This window comes from Neophocaena asiaeorientalis, unplaced genomic scaffold (genome assembly GCF_003031525.2).
Source record: "Neophocaena asiaeorientalis asiaeorientalis breed wild unplaced genomic scaffold, Neophocaena_asiaeorientalis_V1.1 scaffold217, whole genome shotgun sequence".
NCBI classification, from domain to species: domain Eukaryota; kingdom Metazoa; phylum Chordata; class Mammalia; order Artiodactyla; family Phocoenidae; genus Neophocaena; species Neophocaena asiaeorientalis.
Window position 1 is genome coordinate 6628622 of NW_020172293.1, and position 24927 is coordinate 6653548.

Here is a 24927-nt window from a genome sequence, read left to right on the forward strand (position 1 = left end):
TTTTTGCCAACAAAATGGAAATCACTGTCAGATCATGAGAGCTTAAGACACATAGAGGACTTATAGATGATCTGGGCTTGTTCTTGCTGTCTAAACATCACCAAAGTCAAGTTTACCCTTTGTCTCTGAGTAAAATAAGGAAAAGAGGGATAACCCTGGCTTAACCACTCACTTCATGAAGAGAACTACCCTTGTTTTCTCACTTCATGAAGATGAAGTGAGAAAGAGAATTGCCTTTATTCTAACTCTGGTTGACAAACAAATGATGAGTGTCATTCATTGCCTTTTTGCAATGGTTTAGAGAAATCTAAACCTGCAAGACACATTCTGAGATTTATCAGCCAAAAAAGTCTCCTGTTTTTTTTTTCCTTGGCATTGCTGTATATTTGGAGTGGAATGTTTGTAGTTCTAAAAAGTAACACAAGACAGAGTAGAAATGATACTGAACTGTGGTAAGAAAATGGCAACTAGAGTAAATAAGAAATATAGAAAAAAATACTTGTTTGCTTTGAGCTATTTTATACTGATAAAATGCCATCTTCCAACATTTTTGTGTTTTAGAAGAGAAACTACTGAGTATTCTTCACTTATCTGATCATCACATTTCACATTTCAGTAAGTTTTGAGAATGTCATGTTAAGCCTTAGAGACTAAGGGTTACAAATGTAGGCTTTTGCTTTAGAGAGACATGGGTCCCAGTGCTGGATTCCACAAGTGTCTTCTGTGTGGCTGGGGGCAAGTTATTTATTCTCTCTGTGCACCCATTTCCTCTGCTGTAAAACTTCAAGGTATTGTGAGGATTAAACAAGAAAGACAGAAGAAAGCCAGGGACCTGGTGATCGGCACTCAGTGAATACCAGCTACATAGACACAATTTTTGACAAGACTTGTTCTGTTTAGTTACATTTAACAATTATCAATTTTTAGTAGTAAAAAGAAATAAATGATAACAATAAAAAACCTCTCTTCATCTGTACTTTATGAAAGTAGACTCTTTAGTACTCTTTCATTCTAAAGTATATAATTACTGAACTAATACATTTTTAGAAAATATCAGAGCCAAACTACTTTTACAAGATGATATTACAGGTTACCAAAAGTTATAATAAAGTCAGAAAAATATGTTATGCTATTTATTATTACTCATTTTATCCTAATATTCTATGTCCCCTTTTACCTACTGCTTATATGTTTTGGGGGCAACACAGGAGAAAAGTAAAGGGGAAAGAAAAAGGAGGTACAAATAGCAGGAAATGAGAAAAAATACTAATATTCATAATTTACATACATTCTATAATGCATAACTTGAGCATAAAGAAAAAATATTGACAATGAAAGAAAGTTAGAATAACTACGTATTTTGTAGTTATGCTAAACATAAAGGGACCTGTCTAGGCCAAGTCAAAGAAACAGCTCTAAAATTAAGTAGAACAGAGAAAGCTTTCAAAAGAATCTGAGATAAATTCAGAGATCCCACATGATACCAGATCCAATTATGGGGATAATGCTGTCTAATTCATTGTTAAAGCAGAGCATCCAAAGGAAATCAATTTATATGACCAGTAAAGGCCCAGGTGGCCGCGCTGGCCAGGCTGATGGTCATAGTTGTGGTGATGGCTGTAGTGGTGGTGGTGTTTGAGATTCATGATGCAGTGATTGCCACTATTTTCAACTCAATTCTGGCTGTCTAGTTGTGAAACAACTAAATGGCATAAGGAAAGCATCATTCTACCAACAAAAATTATTGCATTATATAGTACTTAAGAAAAAAATTTAAGGTGATTACTTGAAAATGTAGGTCCTGTAAGAATTAATACACAACGTATACATACAGATCTGGGATCGTTTTGTATAGTGAGTTATGTAGACAAGACCTGTCATCATAGGGATGTTATCACACAATCATAACTCTTGTCTAACTGGTATTTCCCAACTCTGTAATTTCATAAAAACAATAGACTATCGACTTTGAACCTTAACTACATATTAGGAAAAAAAAACATATAGAAGACAAATGAAAGAAAATATGGAAATAAAGAAAGACATTGTTTTTTCTCTTTGAAAGTTATGGAACAAGGAACCACCATATTTGGGCAATAATACAGAAATACAGAAAGCAGTTTTTTTAACATAGAGACTACTGATGCCACAAGAAAAACTGCATGATAAGGTTTAATTATTAGGATGTAATATACACAATATAATATTATGAAGATAATCACCCCACTTTACTTTTTATATGTTCTTTTTTTTTCAAAGTACCTTTTGCTTAAAGTAGACTTGAAGTTAAATATAGATAATTTTTGCAGTTTCTAGTGGCAAGTGTGTGAATTCATAAGCAAGAGATTGCCCATCTTCGAAGATATACAGATATGGATACTTTTCAGTATCTCTTTAGTCAATTCAAGTGGGTTTTTTTTCACTTGAGAGACAAGAAAGCCTTCTCTATGTATGCAATGTAATATAGAACAGAACTGTCCAACAGAAACAGTGAGTCACATGTGGTTTTAGAATTTTTAGCAACACATTTAAAAAAGTAAATAGGTTAATCCTTAGTAATACATTTTATTTAACCCCATGTTCCCCAAATGCTATCATTTCAACATATAATCAATGCACCAATTATTAATGAGATATTTTAAAAATTCTATTTTCTTTTGTACTCCATCTTCGAAATGCAGTGTGTATTTTACACTTAAAGCACATCTCAATTTGAACCAGCCACATTTCAAGGATTCAACAGTTCCATGTCACTGGTGGCTATCATATCAGACAGTGTAGGCTATAAAAGAAAGCCTTTTAGTCAGAGAGTTCAATATTCCAATCCCCCTGCCCGCTTACCCTTGTGGCTTGGTCAAGTTTTTTAACCTTTCTAAGAATTCAGTATCCTCTACATCACAATGTATTAAAAGGATTAAATAAGATAACAGATGCAAATCTTTTACCGTTTCTGACTCTTAGGAAACATTTAACATATGTTAGTTCTCTTTTTCTAAATCCCTCTGAATTTTCTCCTTATTTTTTTTGAAAAAAAAAATCCTTTTGTTTGGATTTTCGTGAAGATAAGAACAACAACTATTCAACATCCATCCACAGCCCTTTAGGAAACAGCAATGCAGGCACCCTCATTCTAGTAGCTACACAGAAAAATGTCTTTAACTTATAGCACCTTCCCACCCTTGTAACTCCTAGGCTACTCTCCACTGGTTCCTGGTTGATCCTTCTTTGAAGGCTCCACTTTTCCTTATTTTCCTCATAGTAATTAACTTCCCAGAAACTATACAAGCTTTTTATTTATAATGCTTGATATTGATTTTCTATTCCCCTCTGCTACAGTGTCAGCCACATGACAGCAGAGATCCTTTTTTGATTTATTTAATATATATTCCAAATAATTGGAACAGCAGCTAGCAAAAAATGGGCTCAACGACTGTTTGTTGAATGAATGAATGACCGAAAAAACATTTTTTCACCATGCCAACGTAATTCATTTTATTTGTGCATCACGCACCTGTAGAAACTCTCCCATTTAGTCACATGCGTTTTTAAAGGGGTGGCTGAAGCACACAAATCCGAGCTGTTTTCCTTTAACACTCTTCTCAGACTTTAATGTGATGATGATGACGATGAAGAGTAGTAGTGTGTAGAGTAGTTGTATGTTAGTAATTAACTTCCCTTGAAGTATCCAAAAAATTTCCATTTTAAGCAGAAATTTGCTGTGAACCGGTATTATAATAAATTCCAGTGTATTGTTTAAGGATCAGATAAAATAAAAGAAGTAGATATTTACAAATCATGTACTTTGATTCTCTGAGTATCATTTGAAAATCTAGTGAAGAGATTATTTTTATTATTGTTTTCATGTCTTCATTTCTACCTTGTGTACAAATCCCTTAGTGTTTTCTGAATATCCAGTTCTTATTTCATGCTAGATGTCATATTGCCAGGACTTTTTCACTTAAGTTGCATTCATATTTTTGGGGAACTATTTTTAAAAATATCTTTATTTTGGGAAATTGCAAATTTATACTGAAGTATAAAAAGCAGTCTAATGAAATCCCATCTACCCAAAACCTAGCTTCAACAATTTCAATCCATGATCAGTCTTGTTTCCTCTATATTACCACCCACATCCTCAATACCACTAGATTACTTGAAAGTAACCCTAAATATCAAATTATATCATCTTTATATACTTCAGTATATATTTCTACAAGATTAGAACTCTTTTTTCATAACTATTATATCACATTTAAAGATGAACTATACTCCCTTACTATAATTAAATATTTAGTCAGTAGGAAACATATTTTATATGTTAATACAGATATAAGTATATTTATTGGAACATATATGTATACATGGGAATATATATGTATTCCCAACTTTTTATATAATGTCGCACATAGAAATGATTATACTCCTATAGCATGCTGCAATAAATGGAAGAGGGTAATTGCTGTTTGTTTTCAAATCAAAGCCTTCCACATGGGCATCAGATTGGCAGTTTTCATCCTAAGCACATGACAAGTTGGGTGATACAGGACTCTAAAGGCTCAACAGTAAACGAACAGAGCAGTAGCTTTCTAAAGAGCGATGAGAACATATGACAAACGTCTACTACACCGAGTTATCTATTTCCTCCAGGGATAACTGTTCTCTTTTCACGTCCTTATCCTTCTCTTTCATGACATTGGTTTTCTTTAAATGCCTGGTAATTCTTGGTTATCCATTTCAACGTTTTTTTTTGTTTTTTTCTTAAATTTTTATTGGAGTATAGCTGATTTACAATGTTGAGGTAGTTTCAGGTATACAGCAAAGTGAATCTGTTAATACATATACATATATCCATTCTTTTTTAGATTCTTTTCCCATATAGGCCATTACAGAGTATTGAGTAGAGTTCCTTGTGCTATACAGTAGGTCTTTATTAGTTATCAATTTAATATATAGTAGTGTGTATGTGTCAATCCCAATCTTCTAATTTATCCCCACCCCTTACCGCCGGTAACCGTAAGTTTATTTTCTACCGCTGTAACTCTATTTCTGTTTTGTAGATAAATTCATTTGTAGCCTTTTTTTAGATTCCACATATAAGTGATATCATATGATATTTGTCTTTCTCTGCCTGACTTACTTCACTCAGTATGACAATGTCTAGGTCCATCCATGTTGCTGCAAATAGCATCATTTCATTTCAACTTTTGAATGAAGGCCTTTGTTGCTTAGTATATAGGTAACAGGAAAGAATTTCCGCTGCTGTTACACAGAACTGTTTCCCCACCGAGCTCTCCTTTGATTGGAAGAATGAAGAGAAGGTGCTGGACAGGTGGGTTGGGCATGTAGCCACATAGACGTCCCTATGGGGCAGTAGTTCTCAACCTTGGATACACATTAGAAACTTATGGGGAGTTCTTAAAAATCTTGCTGCCCAGGCCACAACATTGACCAATTAAGTCAGAATCTTCGTGGGGGGATCCAGATATTAGTACTTTGTTTAAACTCTCCAGCTGATTCTAATATTCAGCCAAGATTGAGAACCACTGTCCTTGGTTGTGAGACCAAGGGGTCGGCAGGCATGCAAAATGCAATGCTCCAATTTTTTACTCTTGGACAGAGTTATCTTTCTTTACTTCCTCCTGCAAACCTAGAGTGTTGATCCTGTGCAGCCCCATGTATGACCCTGTCTCTTTTTTCAGGATCTACTTATCTCACGATAATCCTTTCCCAGGCAGGCAGATGCCCAGTTTTCTTTAGATGACAGTAGTCTGATTTTATCCTGGGAGAAAAAGCTACTTCTGTGAGCAGTTGTGTTTGAAACCCTGGTCCTGGCAGGGAAACACGAAGGGTGGGGTCAGGTTCCCAGCTCAGCCAGGTGTTCTGAGCGCTGTTCCTTAGTCAGTTACTCTCAACAATTCTTCATAACATTTCTCGGTATTTGTATTAGCTCGGGCTGACATGACAAAATACCACAGACTGGGTGCTTAAACAATAGAGAGTTATTTTCTCACTGTTCTAGAGGCTCAAAGTCCAAAATCAAGGTGCTGGCAGGGTTGGTTTCTCCTGACGCCTCTCTCCTTGCTTGCAAACGGCCACCTTGACTGTGGGTTCTCACAGGGCCTTTATGCTGTGTAGGTGCCTCCTGGTGTCTCTTCCTCTTTTTATAAGGGCACAAGTTCTACTGGATGAAGCCCCCAAATTTATGACCTCACTTGACCTTAAAACCTCTTTAAAGGCCCTTTCTCCAAATGCAGTCACATTGGGGGTTAGGGCCTCAACATCTGAATTTGGGCGGTGGACACAATTCCGTCCAGGACAGTGCTTTTGATTTTAATCTTAGAATATTTGTGTAGCTTCCTTGGGAGGCTCTACAGTGAACCATGTTTCCCTAGGATGGGATTTCTGCTGTCTTTACTCCATTCATTCTGATCCCATCAGCTTTTTTTTATTCCCTTCTGGAATACCTCAAACATTTCTGGTCCAAGGACTGGAATTTTTAAAAATGTGTTACAGTACAGTTATTATCTCCTTCTGCATGTGTATGTATGTGTGCATGAGTGTGTGTGGACATGATCAAAGTGAGTGGTCTGATAAACATGTGATCGAGGGCTGGCTTTTGCGTATAACACACCATATCCCTGACCAAGCCTCCACCCTCCCTACTCTATCAGAGACCAGGGTGAGATGCTGATATAAATCTAGAAGGAATAGAGGTTAAGTGGCCCCAAATATGGATGTTAAGGAGATTCAGACAGAGCTGTATAAGGACGAAGGAAGATAGTGATGTTCTGGGAACGGGCTTGGATGAGGCTCCAAACACCAGGGGTTCATTTCTGGCTTGGTCACTCAGTATAGAGGCTCAGAGAAGACCTTCAACTTCTCTGGTTCCTCATCTCTAATGTAGGAATAATAACATCTGTCCTGTCTGCCCGATAGGAAGTACAGTTATCACCCGTTAGCCTGCAGGGCTCTGTCAACCAAGTACCAAGTAAGTTCTGTCTGTTGAACACTTAATACTTTAAACTGCTGTCATACACATTAGAGCATTAGTATCACTAAGATTGTTTGCGGGTACTTTTTGACCTTGGGCTGTGAACACAGAATTGCACAACGGTAAGCATGTGGGTGATATCAGGCAACATATTCCATTCCAGTTACCTTCCAAACATTTACTTAATTCAGTTCCCAACACATTGTGTGTGGAGTTTAGTAGGCACTCAGGAAATATACGTTGCCTTAATTAATCCAAAATATTTGCAATAAATACAGAAGGAGATAGATCCAGGTCACATGAGGCCTACACAAGTATTCGTCAAGTGCTACTCAAGTTTAAATGCTGGAGAGAATATAAAAATAGCAAAAGATGTGACTTCTGCCCTACCGGAGTTTACAGTCTAATTCTGGAGATGGTTAACTTATTATAACATTAAAAAGAAAATAAAGTTACGAGGGAAGGGAATAAAAAAGAGACAGCAGCCTTTTGAATTTTACCTCTGTTAATTCATGTCACGCAAATGTCATTCTTGCCATTAAATCCCGTATATACTAATCCCAAACACTATTTATTCTTGTGTAGACTGGAGAGTGGATTAATGCTTGAAGTTTCTCTCTACAACTTTGGCAATGGCTCCAAAAAGACTCATAAACAGGCCTGTGATGGGCACTGAAAATGCCCTCCTTATGTATCTATTGCTTCATCTTGGTAACAATAAGTGAAAAGATACATAAATGCAGCTTTAATTAACAGCGATGTTGTGATGCTTAGAAACAGACTGTAGGCTCTTTATCTGCTGGCCTTCTCATAAAGAACTTTGTTTTTCCCAGAAGGTCAACGTTAATTAATGTCCTTATAATCTATTTAGCGGCCCATTGTCTCAGTGATGTCTAAACAAGTTTAGTGAGCTGTAGTGGTGTAGCCAGGATGATATAATCAGAGTGCTTTGAAAAGAGCACTCTGCAAAAATATACTGTCTTGTGTAGTGATTAACAGGGAGGATAATAAAGGATTCTGTCAGAATGATTAGTTTTCCTTATCTGTGGATGACATTACTTGTATACCATATTGCATAAATAACCAGATGGAAAACTTTTCATGTGGTCTTTAATGAACTCACACAAGCTATAAAAGTTCAAAAAAAGAAAATAATCACAACTATTAATAGTCCTTAATTGTTGCATTAAAAGGTATCCATAGATTACTTATGCTTGTCTTTTGGGACAATGTGTGGAAACTTTCTCATGTCCATCGATTATACTTCTACTTTTTCTTAAACTGAGCCTACAATACTTTTTGTCCCATTAGTAGTATTATACAAGCAGACATACTCGGTAATTTTCAAATATTGTCTTAGGAGAAGGAAAGATTGCAAAGATTGCTGCAGATGTTATCAAAAGAACCCGCCAGTATTTGTTATCTAGATGTTACTGTCTGGATCTTAGTAGGAAATAAATATTGGTTTATTTCTTACAGTTTCTCAAGGAACAGAAATTAATATTTATCCTCAGGAACTATCAGAAAAGTAAAAAAAGTTCCATCTAAATGTATATTGATTACTGTGATGTTTAATATTAGGAAATAATTTAAGAATTTACCATTAATTTTATAAATTATGGTATATCCAACAAGTAGAATACTATGATATAATAAAAACTATGTTGCTAAACATATTTCATAACATAAACTTGTTCGCACTATGTTTTTTAAATTACTAAATCAAGTAGAAACTTTCTTTTTATTGGCCAATATGTGCATTAAGGAAGAATGACAGGATACACAAATACGAAGCTTAAAGGTGGTTATATTACTCTACTGGAACAACTGGGGTTTTCTTTTTTCTGGTTATTTATATTTTTAAAATTTTAGAAAAAGATATATTACTCAGTAATGTAAAATTGATGAAAAGAAATACTGAAGAAAAAAATAAATATTAAAAGAGTGAAATACAATAGTTCAGGCTTTTTAAGGAGTAAAACTTGAAAATATCCACCACATTTTCCACACACACAAATGTGCTACCATCATGTACGTTAGAGTTTCTTTTGAGGTGTGATTCCTGGTTTCAATTATTTTCTTTTTCTTTTTGCATTTATTCCTCCTCTCCTCTACCCCAACCTTATCACCCATCCAGGTAATTCATGTTAATAAACGAGTATGTATCCTTTTTCATCCTCTTTTCCACGTTCATGTAGTTATTCTGGAAATATCTAGGTATGGAGTTATACATATGCACAGATGGGGGGGCAGTCATTGTTTGTTTTAGACATATTAGATCACACCATATAATCATTTTGCACGTTGCTTGACTCCTTTTAGAATATCTTTTGGAAATCCCTGCAAATCAGCTGTATGGCACTAAACTCTCTTTTTAGTGACTGCGTGATATTGTGTGTTGTGGATGTAACCAGTTATGTTGGCTGTTCCTCTAGGTTCTTAATTTTGGCCCCTTGGGGATAGTTGTCAATTTCTGAAGACATTTTGAGTTGTCAGCACCCGGGAGAGGAGTGATGCTGGTATCAAGTGGGTAGAGGCCACGGGTACTGCCAAGCATCACACAGCGCACAGGGCAGCCGCACAACAATTAATTAGATTACCCAGAACATCACTAGTGTCCAGGCTGAGTCACCCACCAGGCACACTCTGATCTCAGGGTGTTTGGCACTGGCTGTGCCCGGGGCTGGAACACTCTTTCCTTAGGTACCTACCTGTATCACTCTCTCACTTCCGTCAAGTCATTTTTCCAATGGCATTTTCTCAGTGCAGCCTATTCTGACCAGCTTATTTAAATTGCCATCCTCCCCCAACCCATCCCCTGGCCTTCCGGATCCTACTTCCTCTATTCTTTCTTTCCTCTACTTCTAACAGGCCATATAACTTATTTACTTATTATGTTTATTTATTATTGTTTCCCTCCGTCTAGAATGTGAACTCCACTGTGGCAGTGAATTTTGTCTGTTTTATTCACTAATGTAACCCCAGGACCTAGAACAGTGCCTGACACTTAATAAATGAATAAATAAAAGAAGAAAGGAATGAATAAATGATTGTATGAATGATGCATGTTCATTTTATTTCTCATTTCTTTCAACTGCAAACAATGCTGACGTAAATATCCTTACACACATGTACTTATGTCTTGGTCCTTGTATCTCTATGTGGTCAGAATGCTTTCCAAAACAGAAAATTTCCCATAACCATTAATGAGTATCCTTCTGTTCCCCCCACTCCATCTCTCAATCATCTGTAAGTGGCTTTTGAAAATCTCTTCCCATCTGATTATTTTAATGTGCATTTTTCTGATGAGTTGTGAACTTGAGCATCATTTAATATATTTGTTGATTATTTGAATTTGATCATCTGTGAACTGGCTAGGCAAATCTTTCCTGGTTGTTAAAATTGCCATTTCTAATAAGTTTGTGAGAGTTATCTGTATATATAGTCTACCTGTAATATGTAAAGAAAAAAACTTCAAATCTATTATATGCCTGTTGATTTTGTTTATGAAATATTTAGATCATAGCTATAATTTTACATCCAGGCTTTTGGAAGTTTGATACTGCCTTTAAATTATACATAGTTTACCCTATGTTTTCTTGGTAAGAGTTTTATTATTTTAATTTGTTAGATCTACATCTTTAATCCATCAGGAATATATGTTGTATATGAAATATATAGAAGAAAAACTGGAATTTAATTTCATTTCCTTCCAGGTGGACAACCAGCTATGCCAGCATCATATTAAATAATACAACGTCTTCCCACTGAATTGGCCTTTATTATATACTAAATCCTCCTAATTACTTACCTAAGTGTCTTGATTCTCTGTCCTGTTCCATTAACCTATAACGTGGTGTATACTAATCTCATTTTTTTTTTAAGGGAAAAAAACTTGATGAAAGGCAGAAAAAATACAACTTGACAGGTCGAAAGGAATAGAAATATTCAATCTGAAGCTGAATTAGGAAACACCTTTAAAATAAGAATGAACATCCATGCTGTAATTGAACATCATGATATTTTATCCCTAAGAAAAGTTATCACTGAAAAAAGTTATTTTTAATTCGTAAGAAAGTTAGATTCCTAAGAAAAGTGTTGAGTATCAGGCAAGATTTCAGGGTAAAAGTAAACAAGAACACAAGCTGCCTTCTACTCTGACTCTATTAATTGGAAAACCATTTAAGATTACATTGATCTCATGTCACAGGCAGGAAGCAAACCTTGTTCAGAGTTTGCTGACGCTCATTCTTTTTATCACCACTTACCTTTTAAATCTCTGCCCCTGTACTTCAGAGGGTCTGGAATGAAATCGGTGGCAGGCTAGCGATCATCGTGGCAGCATGCCAACTATATACCTTTGTCTACTGCATGCGTTAATCTGAATGTTCCCTACTTGTCCCTGCCCCAGTTGGGGACTTTAAGGCCACCTTTAGGGTAGGGTAAATAAAATCTGTGAGTCTCTTAAATAGAGTCATTGATTTCCTTGTTGTGGCAATATCAGTTCTAGGTCTATTAAATAATTCAGGGGTTAAATGGAAGGAACTAACTCTCTTTTCATAAAGGCTACTGAGCTCTACCCCCACAAAGACATAAGGAAGGTGCTCTGACATTCACTCAAATTTGTTAAAGCAAATTTCCAGCCCAGTGAACTACGTGGCCTATCTCTACTGCATTTACCTGGTGTGTGATCAAGGTCTGGACTCAATGCTTCAGTAGGAATTCTGCTGCCAATGGCCCAATCCAAGTCATCTTGAGAGTCCTGAGTAAGACTGCAAGCTGTGGTCCAGCTTCCTGAAGTTATTTCAAAATTGCAGCTTCCTGTTGTGTTTGTATACTGGCCTAAGGAAACAAAAATATTAATGGTATGTTGTAGAAGTGTATGTCACACTTGATATTATACTACATTTGCGATGATTTAAAATTAGTATTTGCATACTCTGTTTATTTAAAAATTTAAAGAACCAGGGTATTTGCACTCATTGGAAATATCAGTTGTACACCGAAACTTTTTTTATCACAGGGTCTAGAAGCAGTGCATGAATACTGTCATTTAGCCATTAAGGATTTACATGGATTGACTAATAACATTTTAGATAGATAAAAAAACTGTATCTACACATGAACAATGTACAAAACATTATGATAATATAGATTATTCAGGTCAAATAAGTCAGTATCTCCAGTTGTCTGGATGTTTAACTCCTTCCCTCTGTCCACTCTGGTGTTTGAACAGCATAGACCATTACAGAGGAAAAATCATTTAACTAGAGAAAAGGTGCCTTTGGTAGAAGTAGTAAACCATATAGGATGCAAACCCTCTCAGCATTCCACACCCATCACCCACGTACAACATTTCAGAGCCAGTGACTAAATTATTTCTCACTAAATAATGAAAGAAGTTCTCTTCTAAAAGTATTGATTCATAACTCATTAAAAAACTAAGTTGTTCACAATGAGAAAAATTACTAGATAACTGATTGTCTACTACCTAGTCATCTGTGAAAAGTGCCTTCATAATACCCTGATACTGCTTTCATTTTTCTTTAATTTTCTTTTTGCATAGCAGTTATTATTTTCGAGCATTCACTGTAAAAACTGTGTTATAGAGACAGAATGAATTATTGGGTGGTTTAATCAGTATGAATCAACTGAGATTGTCATTGACTTTTGTTTTTTAGAAAGATGAAGTTTGTATTATTTTTAACGTTTCTTCTCCAGATGGTTTCTTGTTCATAACTTTTTCTTAACATAAAACTATTATTAGCATATATAGAAACTTTGTCAGCAAGGAAAAACTTGCTGTTAAAATGGATGCCAAACATTTGGCAAAACAAAGCTTTAATATTTTTATAGAAAAATTTTCTGGATCTCTAAGAGTATTTTCATAAAATCTCAGCATTTTACTTCTCTGGCATGATTGTATCTTATCCCTAAAAACTAGAATCGTTTTTAATTATATACATTTCTTTCATTCATTCTACATGACTTATGCTCCATTGGTTTTTATATACTTATTTATGGGCTCTGTATATCCTTTTTATGCCATGCTTATACATAGGTTTATACCATGCTTATATAATATGGATAAAAGTGAGGAATGTGGTTCTCCAGGTGTTTAGTTAACACAACCGCAAACATGTGGAATCTTCCAATGTTACAAACAAGACAGCCATTGTGTGTTTGTTAGAATGATGTCACACACAGGTTCTATAGTATTTCTGTCTCAAAATTTCATCTCAAAATCAACAAGCCTGAAATGAACTCATCATTTATCCCTCCAAATGGGTTCTTCTCTCTGAGATTATTGATTAATTTCATAGCATGAATCTTCTCTCTTTTTCTAAAGATTCGAACTATGAAGTTATCTTTGATTCTGCATTCTTTATTTCCATATCTAATCTATCACCAACACCTATAGATTCTCCCTTCGAGAACTTGTTTAGTTCATTCCTTTCTTTGCAGCTCCAGAGTTCCTGTTCCAGCTCCATTGGTTCAAGCCCCTGGTTTATGTTAAGAGCCTCTTTCTTTAGTGTAGCCTTCATCCTATCAACCTTATACACCCAAACCACATTATTAATCTTCAAGACTGCTCTCATGTTATTTCCCTTGCTCGAAATATTCAGGTGTTCACATTATTTGAAAATGCCCTCAAAACCTCTAGCCTTGAATACAATAACCTTTCTGTTGATGCAATGCTTTTTTAGCCTGAAATCTGTCTTGTCTCCAAAACTGCCTCTACTTCAATGAAATCTTTCAGAAAAATTTCTTTTGAATAAAACTGACTTTTTTCAACTTTTATGTTGAACTACTTCTCTCTCTCTCTCTTTTTTTGCACATGTTCTCTAGCAATTCGATGCTCATTTGTCAGTCCTTCCTTCCCTCTCTTGTTTAGGACAGAACTGCAGTTTTATCTAGGAATTCACCTTCTTTCACTCAGATACTTGTTTGAAGAGTGAAACGGCCCCCTGTAACACCAGAGGCAGCTCATGGTTTATCTAAGCAATCATGATGCGATGTTCAAACTTCCCTTGTCTTGAGTGGTTTAAGATAGTCTTGGGAGGGATGGGGAGAGTGGGAGGGAGGGAGACGCAAGAGGGAAGACATATGGGAACATATGTATATGTATAGCTGATTCACTTTGTTATAAAGCAGAAACTAACACACCATTGTAAAGCAATTATACCCCAATAAAGATGTTTTAAAAAAAAAAAAAAAAAGATAGTCTTGGGATGCTTTTATAGACGATGAGACTTACTAAGGAAAAGACACCTACGAAAAGGTTTCTTTATTCTTAAAAATAAATCAAAAGGAAGAAAACCTATTTGTCCTTTCTCAGGATATCATTGCAAAGATGCAATGCTTGGGACTAAAGAGATTCTATGGGGAGCTGACTTTATAAGAAAATCCATTATCTGAAGATGGCAGAACATAAAGAATGAAGGAGGGCATATAGTTCTATACGTTTGATGACAAAAGTTACTAAATTAACCAACTCTAGAGCTCCCTTGCTTTTGGACTTCTTGCTATTTGAGATAATACATTTTCCTTATTGTCTGTATCACTTAGAGATGCATTTAGTTTCAAGTAACTGAAAACCCAAATAATAGTAGCTTAAACAGCTACTATTCATTTATCTCAATTAACAATATGTCAGGAAGTTTAAGGTTGGCACTGTGACTGTGGTTCAAATGTGTAGTTGCGAAGCACACATTTTCCACCTTTCCTTTCTGTCATCTTGCCATCCTCATGCTCGTTCATGGTTGCAAGATGATGCTGCACCTTCCAGCGTTGAAAAATTCAAATGTTCAAGGCATTGAAAGGAGTGGGAAGAGGAAAGAAGAAAAAAGCGTTTTCCTATTCTGGTGCTTTTTCTTTTTGAAAGGGATACATTCCCCAAATTCCCACATATATCTCACTGGCGGGCGAGTGCTCACGGGCGGCTACAAAGAAGTTTGGAGGAGATGGTACCTGTGGCTGGTCATAATGTTGCCCTGGATAAAACTGCAGTTCTGTTTCTAAGGAACAAAAAGAAATGGATAGGCAACAAGCAGGGACTGTTATGATGTCTACACCTGTCAAGGTTGGAATTTCTGTTACAAGTGTATTAATTAATGTACCTTCTCCATTCCATCTAGCAAATAATACTCTTTCTTGAATGTCCAACTTCTGTACTATCTTTCTCTTTCCAGATCATGTCAGTTCTCAGGGTCTGTGTGTGTGTTTTATAACAGTAATCATAGTTATTACTATTCGTTTGGCAACTTATTACTTCTTTATTTTGCACTGCCACCTTAATTGTTGTTTACTATTGAACTACTGTAAACATTTCCATGTGATCAGGTATTATTATTGAACTGCATTATATAAGCCGTGATTCCATACTAATTACTGAATGATAGATGATATGAAGACTTTGTAATATTAATATTTCTTGATGATTAATATGTATCAATATTTTCAAAATGGCTATTGCTTTAGAAAAAATATTCTCCAAATTGTGATCTTTATTATGATCCCTTGAACGGATTCAAAGTATTACTAACATTGTTTTAAACGACTGGCACTTTTCCACTGGTACAATATTCAGCCATATTGTTGTAGGTCAGTATAAATATTAATCAGCTCAGTTATATTAAAGAGATGGCTCCATAATTAATTATTTTTAATTCTCACATCCACATAGCAACCTTATTTTGCCATACCATGATATATAACATAGAACCATTAAACAGTTTCTCCTCGCTGTGAAATGCCTTTTTGGAAAGCTGCACTGAGAAGGATTTTGGAGAATCTGGCTACAGTGGGGAAGAGTGACATGACTGACTAATGATGTTTATCACTGTAAGATGCAGGAGAGAAAGTACCCATCCCATTCTGCGCAGCCCTAGCCTAGAATACAAGGCACGCTTACTACGTGTTTTAGGTAATAATTTCCTCCATGAAAAAAAGAGCATATTTTCTAACTTAACTGTTTCTTTTAAAAAGAATTGATCTTATTTGTTACCAACCATGCATTTTTGCAACAAGAGGTAGCAATGCAAAAGATTTTATCTTTGCTCATAACCTAAGGTAAGAATTTAGTCACGAGGAATAGCTGAATTTATTGTCTGATAAGTATAAAGGACATGTAAATAAGGCATTCACAATGACTGACAAATTTCAAGAGAATATAAAAATAATGGCATGGAAGAAGCTAACATTAATCCTGAAAGACTGAACAAATATATTCTTTACATTATTTCATTTAATTCTCAAAGCACTCCGTATGTTATTATATGTACTATATAGATAAGGAAATTGAGCCTCTGAAAATTTAAATAATTGCCCAACAAATGATGGTCAAAGTCAAAATGAAGACTTCAGTTTAATAACCCAAAGGTCAATTGTTTCCTTATATTTCTCCAAAGGTGACTTTGAAAATGTTGTAATTTATTCCATTATCCACGATAGATTCTCTGCCTGCAGGAATCCAGCCCTGATGCCTCCAATATTTCCCAAAGACCATCATATAAAACATTGATGGAGTCAATTTGCAGCATCAGTAAGTCACCTGTATATCTCTGTGTGCTGTGCAATGTTCCTTTTGGAGGTGAACAAAATCTATGAAGAAGTTTTAAGAAAAGTGACTATTTCATTTGTCAACATATTGCTTTTATTTTAATAAATTCAAATACTTCTTGCAGTTGTCCATCAGAGTCATGGGTAACACTAACAGACATGGATATGTAACTGACTTCAGTTTCTGATAATCAAAACTGCCTTTGTGTGTTTTATATCAATACCTTAAATAGCTGTGGGAAAAAAATAAGAATCATATAAGGTACTCTGAGAAGAAAAATGAGTGAAGCAAAAAGAACATGGGCAGCATTCACATTTGAAAAACCAAAACACCTGTAACTCTTTCTGATGTTTTTAGGTCTATTTTTATAGTTCATATACAGATGTACATACACACACACATATTTTTCTTCATATGTATTCCCCACATAAGCTGTGATAACCTTATTCCTGATAGCACTTGTTACACTTAAAAAATAATCAGGAATCTTTTCATTTACTAACTACCTTTTCAAAAAGCAAAGAACATTATATTTAATGCATTTTTCCCTCTAGGTTTTTTCTTTCCACAGTAGAAAGTGAATTTCTGAAGCCTAACACAATGTCTTGTTCATTTTTATATACCCAATGTTTAGAAAGTTGTTCCTAGCCCTACTAGGAACAGGAATAAACACAAGAGTATAATTTTTATATAAACTTTTCAATGTATGTACATTTTTACATGAGAGGAAGATATTTACTGTCTGTAATAAGTTTTCTATATGCATGTGATAGCTGTCCTTCTCACCCCACTGGATTATGTATGTCAATGCCATCATATTCAAATTATTTTTTCTTTAGAGCCTTCATAAATCTGGCCAAGTTTTTAATGTTTTGCTGGTGATTATTAAATGCTCTATTTGTTATGTCTTGTGGGGAAAATGGTGGTTTCAAAATGCTTCAGAGCATTGTTTTAGAACTCCATTGAAATCAATCCCTAACAGTCAATATAAAAAAATATATATTTTTGGTGCACTTAAAAGAAGCTAGAAATAACACTAGAAAGTATTATTTAATGTATTATAAATTTCATTTGAGAATATATATATTATAAAGGAAATATTTTGTGAAATTAAGATTACAATACTGTAGTATTCAAAATACAGTTTAAAAAAGTGCCAATCATTTTCACTTTCTTCTTTGCTTGACTTAAAATTAAAAGATGGGATGAATGTTGAGGATAACATGCTAAGTAAAATAAGCTAGTCACAAAAAGACAAACACTGTGATTCCACTTACATGAGGCACCTAGAGTTGTCAAATGCATAGAAACAGAAGGTAGAATGGTGGTTGTCAGGGGCTGGGGGTGGGGAGAATAGAGGGTTATTGTTTAATTGGTACAGAGTTTCAATTTTTCAAGATAAAAAAAGTTCTGGATATGGGTTCTGGACGCCCTCTAAGGGAAAAACCTTTCCGATGACACTTACGCAAGCTGGCAAAAGTGTGAAGCTGTGGTGTTGGCTGCACAACGATGCCAATATACTTAATGCCACTGAGCTGTACAGTTAAAAAGGTTAGAATAGTAAATTCTATGTTATGTATATTTTATGTATACTTTACCACAATTTAAAAAAATAGCGAATGCAAGAAAGAGAAATGAACACTTCAGAAGTAAACATCCCGAGGAATAAAAATAACACTGAGCTAAAAATAAACACTTAAACGTGCCTTGTGTAGTAAGCCTTCCCTGTGCATGTGTGATATTTTCCCACTGAGAAATGGAGTCTATTCCCTTCCTCTATTTGAATCTAGGCTAGACTTTGTTATTTGAATAACCATTAGGAAGAGCCAGGAGGGACATTCTGGAACTTCTGAGGCTAAGTCATACAAACTCTTTGCTATTTTTCCTCAGACTCTTGGAATGTTTGCCCTTGGAACTTTCTGTGAATGAAGAATGTTGCATGCCACGGCAGTAAACATCAGCCACTGCCCGCCCCTCCCACCCCCCCATGGTGCGCCCTGGAGGGAACTCAGGTTAGAAACAACAGGATGCCCGCCATCAAACCCTCACCCACTGCAGCGCTCCGCCCCCCCCACCCCTCGCAAAGGTGCACCCTGAGGGGATTTAGGATGGGAAGAACCAGGATGCTGGCCCTAGATAGCTAAGGTGTATAGCAAAGGAATGACTTCACTGAACACAGTCTCTTGCATCTTCCCAAACACAGAAAAGCACTAAATTCCTTAACTTGAGCTATCTGGTTTTCTTTAATTAACAGTAATCTTTTGATGTTTGGGCTCCCAAAACTCCTGTATATCCTGTCTCCCCCTCTACCTCTTGGGAGCAGCCCCTCAGAGGGATCTGAGAGGCTGCCTCCTGGGCTTAAGTCCTCAGAAAGTCTGCCAATAAAACATACTTCTTAACTTTTAGGTTGTGCATTCTTTTACAGTCGACACATGGTAAAAGTCAATCCCATGTAAGATGTCTGACTAACCTGTGATAGCCCAAGCCACAGGGATTACCCTGGAGGTTGATTCCATGTTGATCCAGACAGAGAAACCAAAGACTACACATGTGCCAAACATGTAGGGGATAAAGGCATCTTGGAAGTGATCCTCCAGGTCCAGCTGTACCAGTTTGAGCCATGTGGATCAGAGACAAGCTGCCTAGCCGATTCCTTCCTGAATGAATGATCCACAAAATTGCAAGCAAAATGAAACTTGTTTAAGGCCACTAACTTTTAGGGTAGTTTGTTACGCTGCAAACATTAACGGCAACAGGCAGCCTGTATGGTATCAAGATTCCATATGAATGCTCATCAATAAGATATATGAAAAAAAAATTCTTTGGATTTAAATATGTGTTCATATTTTAAAATCACACACTTGGCTTTATACATGAATTTAAAAATCATTTGAATTAAAGTTTGAATAAAAAAACCAAAGTGGTTCTTGTATTCCTCTTTTTCCAGGGCAATGTAATTATTAAAATTAATCATTAAACTAGTATTTATTCAAAGTGTTCTTTTTTCACCTCATCTATAAAATCAGTCATTTTGTGGGGAAAAAGGAATGGAATCAGTCATGAGAACTGATGAAGAAATGTAGGCTCTGCTAGTTCCGTTTCTGACAATTTTAACCCTGACTCTGCACACAGTTCTATATAATGACGTGATGGGAAATTTTTGTAACATGATTTGCTATAGATTTGTTGCAGTTTTTAGTCTGGGGGTAAAAAGGATGGAAGGGCTGCCATTTAAATATTTGCATAGAGAAGTTGGAAAAATGTATGGTCTATTCTAAATCTACTCTGGTGCATGAGAAGAACATTTCTTCTCAGTCATCAATGCCAATAAGTTACTCTGCTAACAAAGCGAAAATCTGTGCTGAACTGGCAGCATTAGAACAGACAAATACACTTACCACAGCGAGCTTCATCAGACCTATCAGAGCAGTCTGGTTGATAGTCACAGACCAGGTGGGATGCAATACACTTCTTGTTGTGGCACAAGAAATCAGTGGCTTCCGGGCAAATCTCAGAAGTCTCTCCCACTGGGGGGAAAACAAAATAACAAACACAAACATCATTTGGTAATACTTTCATCAAATTGCAATACTCCTTTTAGTTCCCACACTATTAGATAAGTTAAAGATTTTAATTGTTGTCCAAGGTAGACTTGTAGACAGCTCCCCATCTCTCAGTCCCACCTGGAACTGTTCAGCAAGTAACACAGATTGTACTTCCAAAATATCTTTTAACCAGTCAAGGGCTGACCATCATCTATTACATAAACCCAAACTCCCAATCAAGGCATTAAAAATATTTTGGTTTTTGGCTCCAGCTTAGTTTTCCAGGCTTATTTTCTGCAACTCTTCTCTTAAGCACCTGCAGGAAGCTATATCCTAGGACTGAGGGCTTCACAAATATGCCACTTGGTCTGCATTTTACCACGTGTTCACAAATGCTGCTTCCTTTACCTGTGCTGACCATTCATTCCCTCTTGTGGTCTGTTCAACCTTAGGACTCAAGGAAACAACTTCTCTCTCTACCCTTGTCTTGCCTTTCTCTTTGCCATCCAAGCCTCTGGTTGGACACTCCCTATTTCATGCTGCCTAAGGATACTTTTATTCCTATATTAAATGCTTACCACCTCGTATAAGAGCTGTTTACACTTCTGGCTGTCCTCCTAGACTCTAAGCTCCTTCGACACAGGAGTTTTTGCTGTGTTTTCTTGGGCCTAACACAGCACCTAATATACAATTTGTGCTTTATAAATGCTGGTTATAATAACTGAAGGCATAATGGTTTCATCTAAAGGGGGCTTAGAAAAGCAAATTGACATAGAATTTTCAAAGCAATTCACATGTTGGCATATCATTTCAACTGACATGAAGTCTAATGATAACATTTTATAGCTTCAAAGTGATGTACGTTAAAGGTCTGAAACTATCTTTATCAAATTCAACAAATTAAATAAAGCTCAGCAATTCCTTTGTTACATCGATTAGCATGGGTTCAGGATAGGGTGTCTGCAGTGGGGGTAGGTTACTCAAGGTTAGGGAGTATTTTCATGAAGGAAAATAGTAAAACTCTACAGATTTCACAAAAGTGCATTTCCAGAGTCTTTCCGTAGTCATCCCCATAATACAATAGCTAAAACCTCAATAATTTCCAGAAATAATTTACCAGTAAAATGTAGTCTCAATACGAAGATTGAGAGAAGGCATCTAAAAGAACAGCCAATATTTATTAGATCGTGGGTATCAGTAAGGTGAAGAATGAAAGCTCGTGTTCTTTGAGTGATTTAGAAACTTTGCCACATAATTTTAATTAACACTAGTGAGAATTTACAGTTAACCCAGAGAACTATGTGGACATTGTTTAGTATGCAAGTCTATGCATTGGAGATTATTTTTCTGTGCCATAGGCTGTGGAGTCATAAAATTACTCCACAGAGGATATGGGTTTTGACTTATAATCTAAATAATTGGTTCTTTAGTTTAAAAAAAATGACTGAAATAGACTCCATCTCTAAATGAGGCTTATTACCTTAACAACATAGAATAGAAAAAACATGAAGAGGAATCAAGTCAATGCTTTGAATTATAATAAACTGAGTATAAACCAGAGTATCTATGGTATATGGGTTGCACGGATTAAAAATAAAAAGAGACTGCAATTCTAAGGACAGTAGATCTTCCTTAAGACAAGAATATAGTCAATCAGACTGCTGTTAGCAAAAACAGCATGGTAAATAGAAGAGGAACATTATTTTAGTGAGAACGTCTTGCATGTGTTTAGTCATTTTCAATTTCTTCATTTAGCCAAAATGATAAAGGCAGTACCTATTAACCTGGTCAACAAATATATGAAATGAAAGATAATCTCACATATACTATAGTTAATGATATGAGAATGGAAAGAGCACTGGTGCTCATAAGAGCAAGTTGAAGATGACCTGCTGGCAGAATATGGCACATGAAACAGACTAAATATTTATTTTAGCTTAGAAAATAAAGGTTGACAGAGTCCAAAAGACCTAAAACTAAAACACGATAAATGGAAAAAATCCTAGGAAGAAGAAAATGTCTGCAAAATAATGTAGCCATAAGAATCAAATATTTAATCCACTAAAAGCACGAGGAACATATAGGACTAATCCACTGTGGATTTGAATACACCGTCCCCAAAGTTAAAGTGACGTCCATTGAAAACTCACATTATTCTCCTTTGAAATAGAATTTACAGTAAAGAAATCCTTGCCCGTATAAATTTGGATTTGGATTAAAACAGCTTTGTGCACAGGATTCATGACATAGAATTAGATATAATCATTCTACAGGTTATATTTGTGGACACACACTCGTTTTATCATCTCCTTCAAGGGATGATATTCAGTATGCTCTGGGATTTCAGACAGTAAATTTCACATGTGCACACATTTTTGGCACCTTTATTTCTCATGCAGAATATTACCACGTGAAGGACATAAAAGACGTGATGGCAATGGCCAGACTCCTCCCCACTGAAGAGTGTGTTATTCAGGCTCCTTAGGCTGAAGGAGACTGAATAACCATGACCATGTCATGTCTCCTTAGGCTTCTCCTCACTGTGACAGTTTCTCAGATTTTCCTTGTTTTTGATAACTTTTACAATTTGGACGGTACTGGTCAAGTATTTTGTAGGATTTCTATTAGAATTTGATTTTTCCCCCTTATAATTTAGGTAGGATTATGGGTGTAGGGGAGGAAGACTACAGAAGTAAAGTGTTAATTTCATCACATCATGACCAGGGCACGTACTATGACACAACTTGTCACTGTTCATGTTGACCTTGTCTACCTGGCTGATGTAGTTCTTGTCATATTTCTCCACTTTAAAGTTACTTTCTTTTTTCTATCCCTTTAAATACAATATTTCTTTGGAAGGAAGTCACTGTGTGCAGACCACATAGTGGAGAGGAGATCTATGCTTCCCTCCTTGAGGGTAGAGAATCTACATAAATTAGTGTTCTTACATATGGGAGATTGGTCTTTTCCCTCCCATTTATATATTTATTTAGTAATTTATATCAATATGGACTCAAGGATATTTATTTTACAATTTGAGTCATAATACAATGCTACTTTATTTTTTTATTGCTCAAATTGGCAAAGGGGAGCTCTTTCAGTTGGCTTCTATGTCCCTTTGACATGCTACCATCAATGCAGCCTTTTTTTTTTTTGCACACTGCTTTCTGTTCTAACACCGTAAGTTGCTTCAGCCTTACCTTGTATTTTTCCCAGCCCAGTCCTAGAATCAGCCATCAGCCATTTCTCCAAGCACCCCTGGTTCCTTTTATTGGAGAATGCTGTCGGAAACCAAAATTTGGGTACTAGGTTGCCCCCTGCTACTGGGGTGTCATTGTTTCTATGCTATGATAACTTGAGGAGTCATGCCATTTTTCAATTACAGAAAATGATCAACCCTCCCTATCCCACCCCTCTAGGTGGTCACAAAGCACGGAGCTGATCTCCCTGGGCTATGCGGTTGCTATTAGAAGTGTTAGATTCACTTATTCTATCTTCAATGTCTCAATTTCTGTTCATATTTTTTTTTCTCTTTACCTTGCTGTGTTGCATTTCGGTGAGTAAGCTCACGCTTATTTGATGATTTATCCTTCAACTGTGCCTCTAATCTGTTTGTTTAACTTTTCCATTGATATTTATTTTCAGTTATAATTTCTGGAAGTGAAATTTAATTATTTTATTTAGTATCCTGCCTATTTTATTTTATGCTTTCCTTTTTCTGTATTATGATCCCAATAGCGTGTGTTCCCAACAGCATAAATTTACACTGGCTACGTGCATTATCCTTGAAGTTTCAGTGGTTCTAGAAATTTTAATATTAATGTGTTATTTTTGAGTTCTCAGTCTCACAGCATGTACTATCCTATGTGTGGTATGGCACAAGTTTTAGGGTTTTGGTTTCATGCTGGTAGCTCCTGTTCTGTTCATTTATTTTTCTTTAATTTTTTCCAAGTTCCTGGACAGAAAACAAATTTCTCTGGGCTTTCTCTGGAAAGGACCAGGCTTTATGCAAGGGTACATGTCTAGCTCTCCTATTCTGATATAGGGTTAAAACTTCCAGTCTCCAGATACCATTTTCTATGTCCAGGTTCCCAAGTCCTTTAAGCCCCTGGGAAGTTAGCTTTCATCTATGGTCTATGTTTGAGTCCCTTCTTTGGTTCTGGAACTGGTATATTTTCTTTTCTTTTTCAAATTTCAGTTTAGAGTATTAACAAGTGCTTTTTAAAGATATTTTTATATGTTTGTAGTGAGTGGAAAGCACATCCTATGACATGATTTTGTTAATTTTTCTGTAGTCTAATTTTCAATATAAATTTAATATTTAAAAACTGTTAAAACCTTATATCATGAATTCTAAAAATAATCTCAAGAAAGTCCCATAAAACAATTTTTTCCAAATCATGCTCCTTATTATAAAAAGAAACCCTCTGAAATTGGCATATATCATTTTCTTTACCTTGTGTTCCTATAAAAGTAAACATATATGAACATTTGAGTGCATTCATTGAAACAGAAACATAAAGATATATTTGTAGTGGCTAGAAGAGGGAACTTTTTCATAAACATAGTTTCTTTTTGTTTGTTAATATATACATTTTCCTTGTCATTTATCTGTTTTAACTTGTTAATAAATCATCTTTGGATAGCTTTTATTGTAGGTATGCTTCAAAAGTTTTATCATTCTAAGTAAAAGTTTCTCTCTAGTTACAGCTGGTAATACTGGACAGTAAACATTGATTGCTAGTGGAAAGTCAAAATATGTGTGGCCAATGTATTGATCTGAACCTCCATTCTCATGAAAGCTCTGTAACCTTAGGTAACTCATTTAC

At 35.7% G+C, this 24927-nt stretch overlaps 1 protein-coding gene across 1 annotated transcript in view; it reads right to left on the reverse strand.

The window, feature by feature from the left end:
• MALRD1 (MAM and LDL receptor class A domain containing 1) overlaps positions 1-24927 on the reverse strand; it is a 580486-nt gene that overhangs the window by 163367 nt on the left and 392192 nt on the right. The window contains exons 31-32 of the mRNA XM_024765840.1: positions 19952-20080; positions 11672-11833 (exon numbers count right to left, since the gene is read on the reverse strand). Of these exons, the coding sequence (XP_024621608.1) occupies positions 11672-11833; positions 19952-20080 (291 nt within the window). The remainder of the gene's footprint in view (positions 1-11671; positions 11834-19951; positions 20081-24927) is intronic.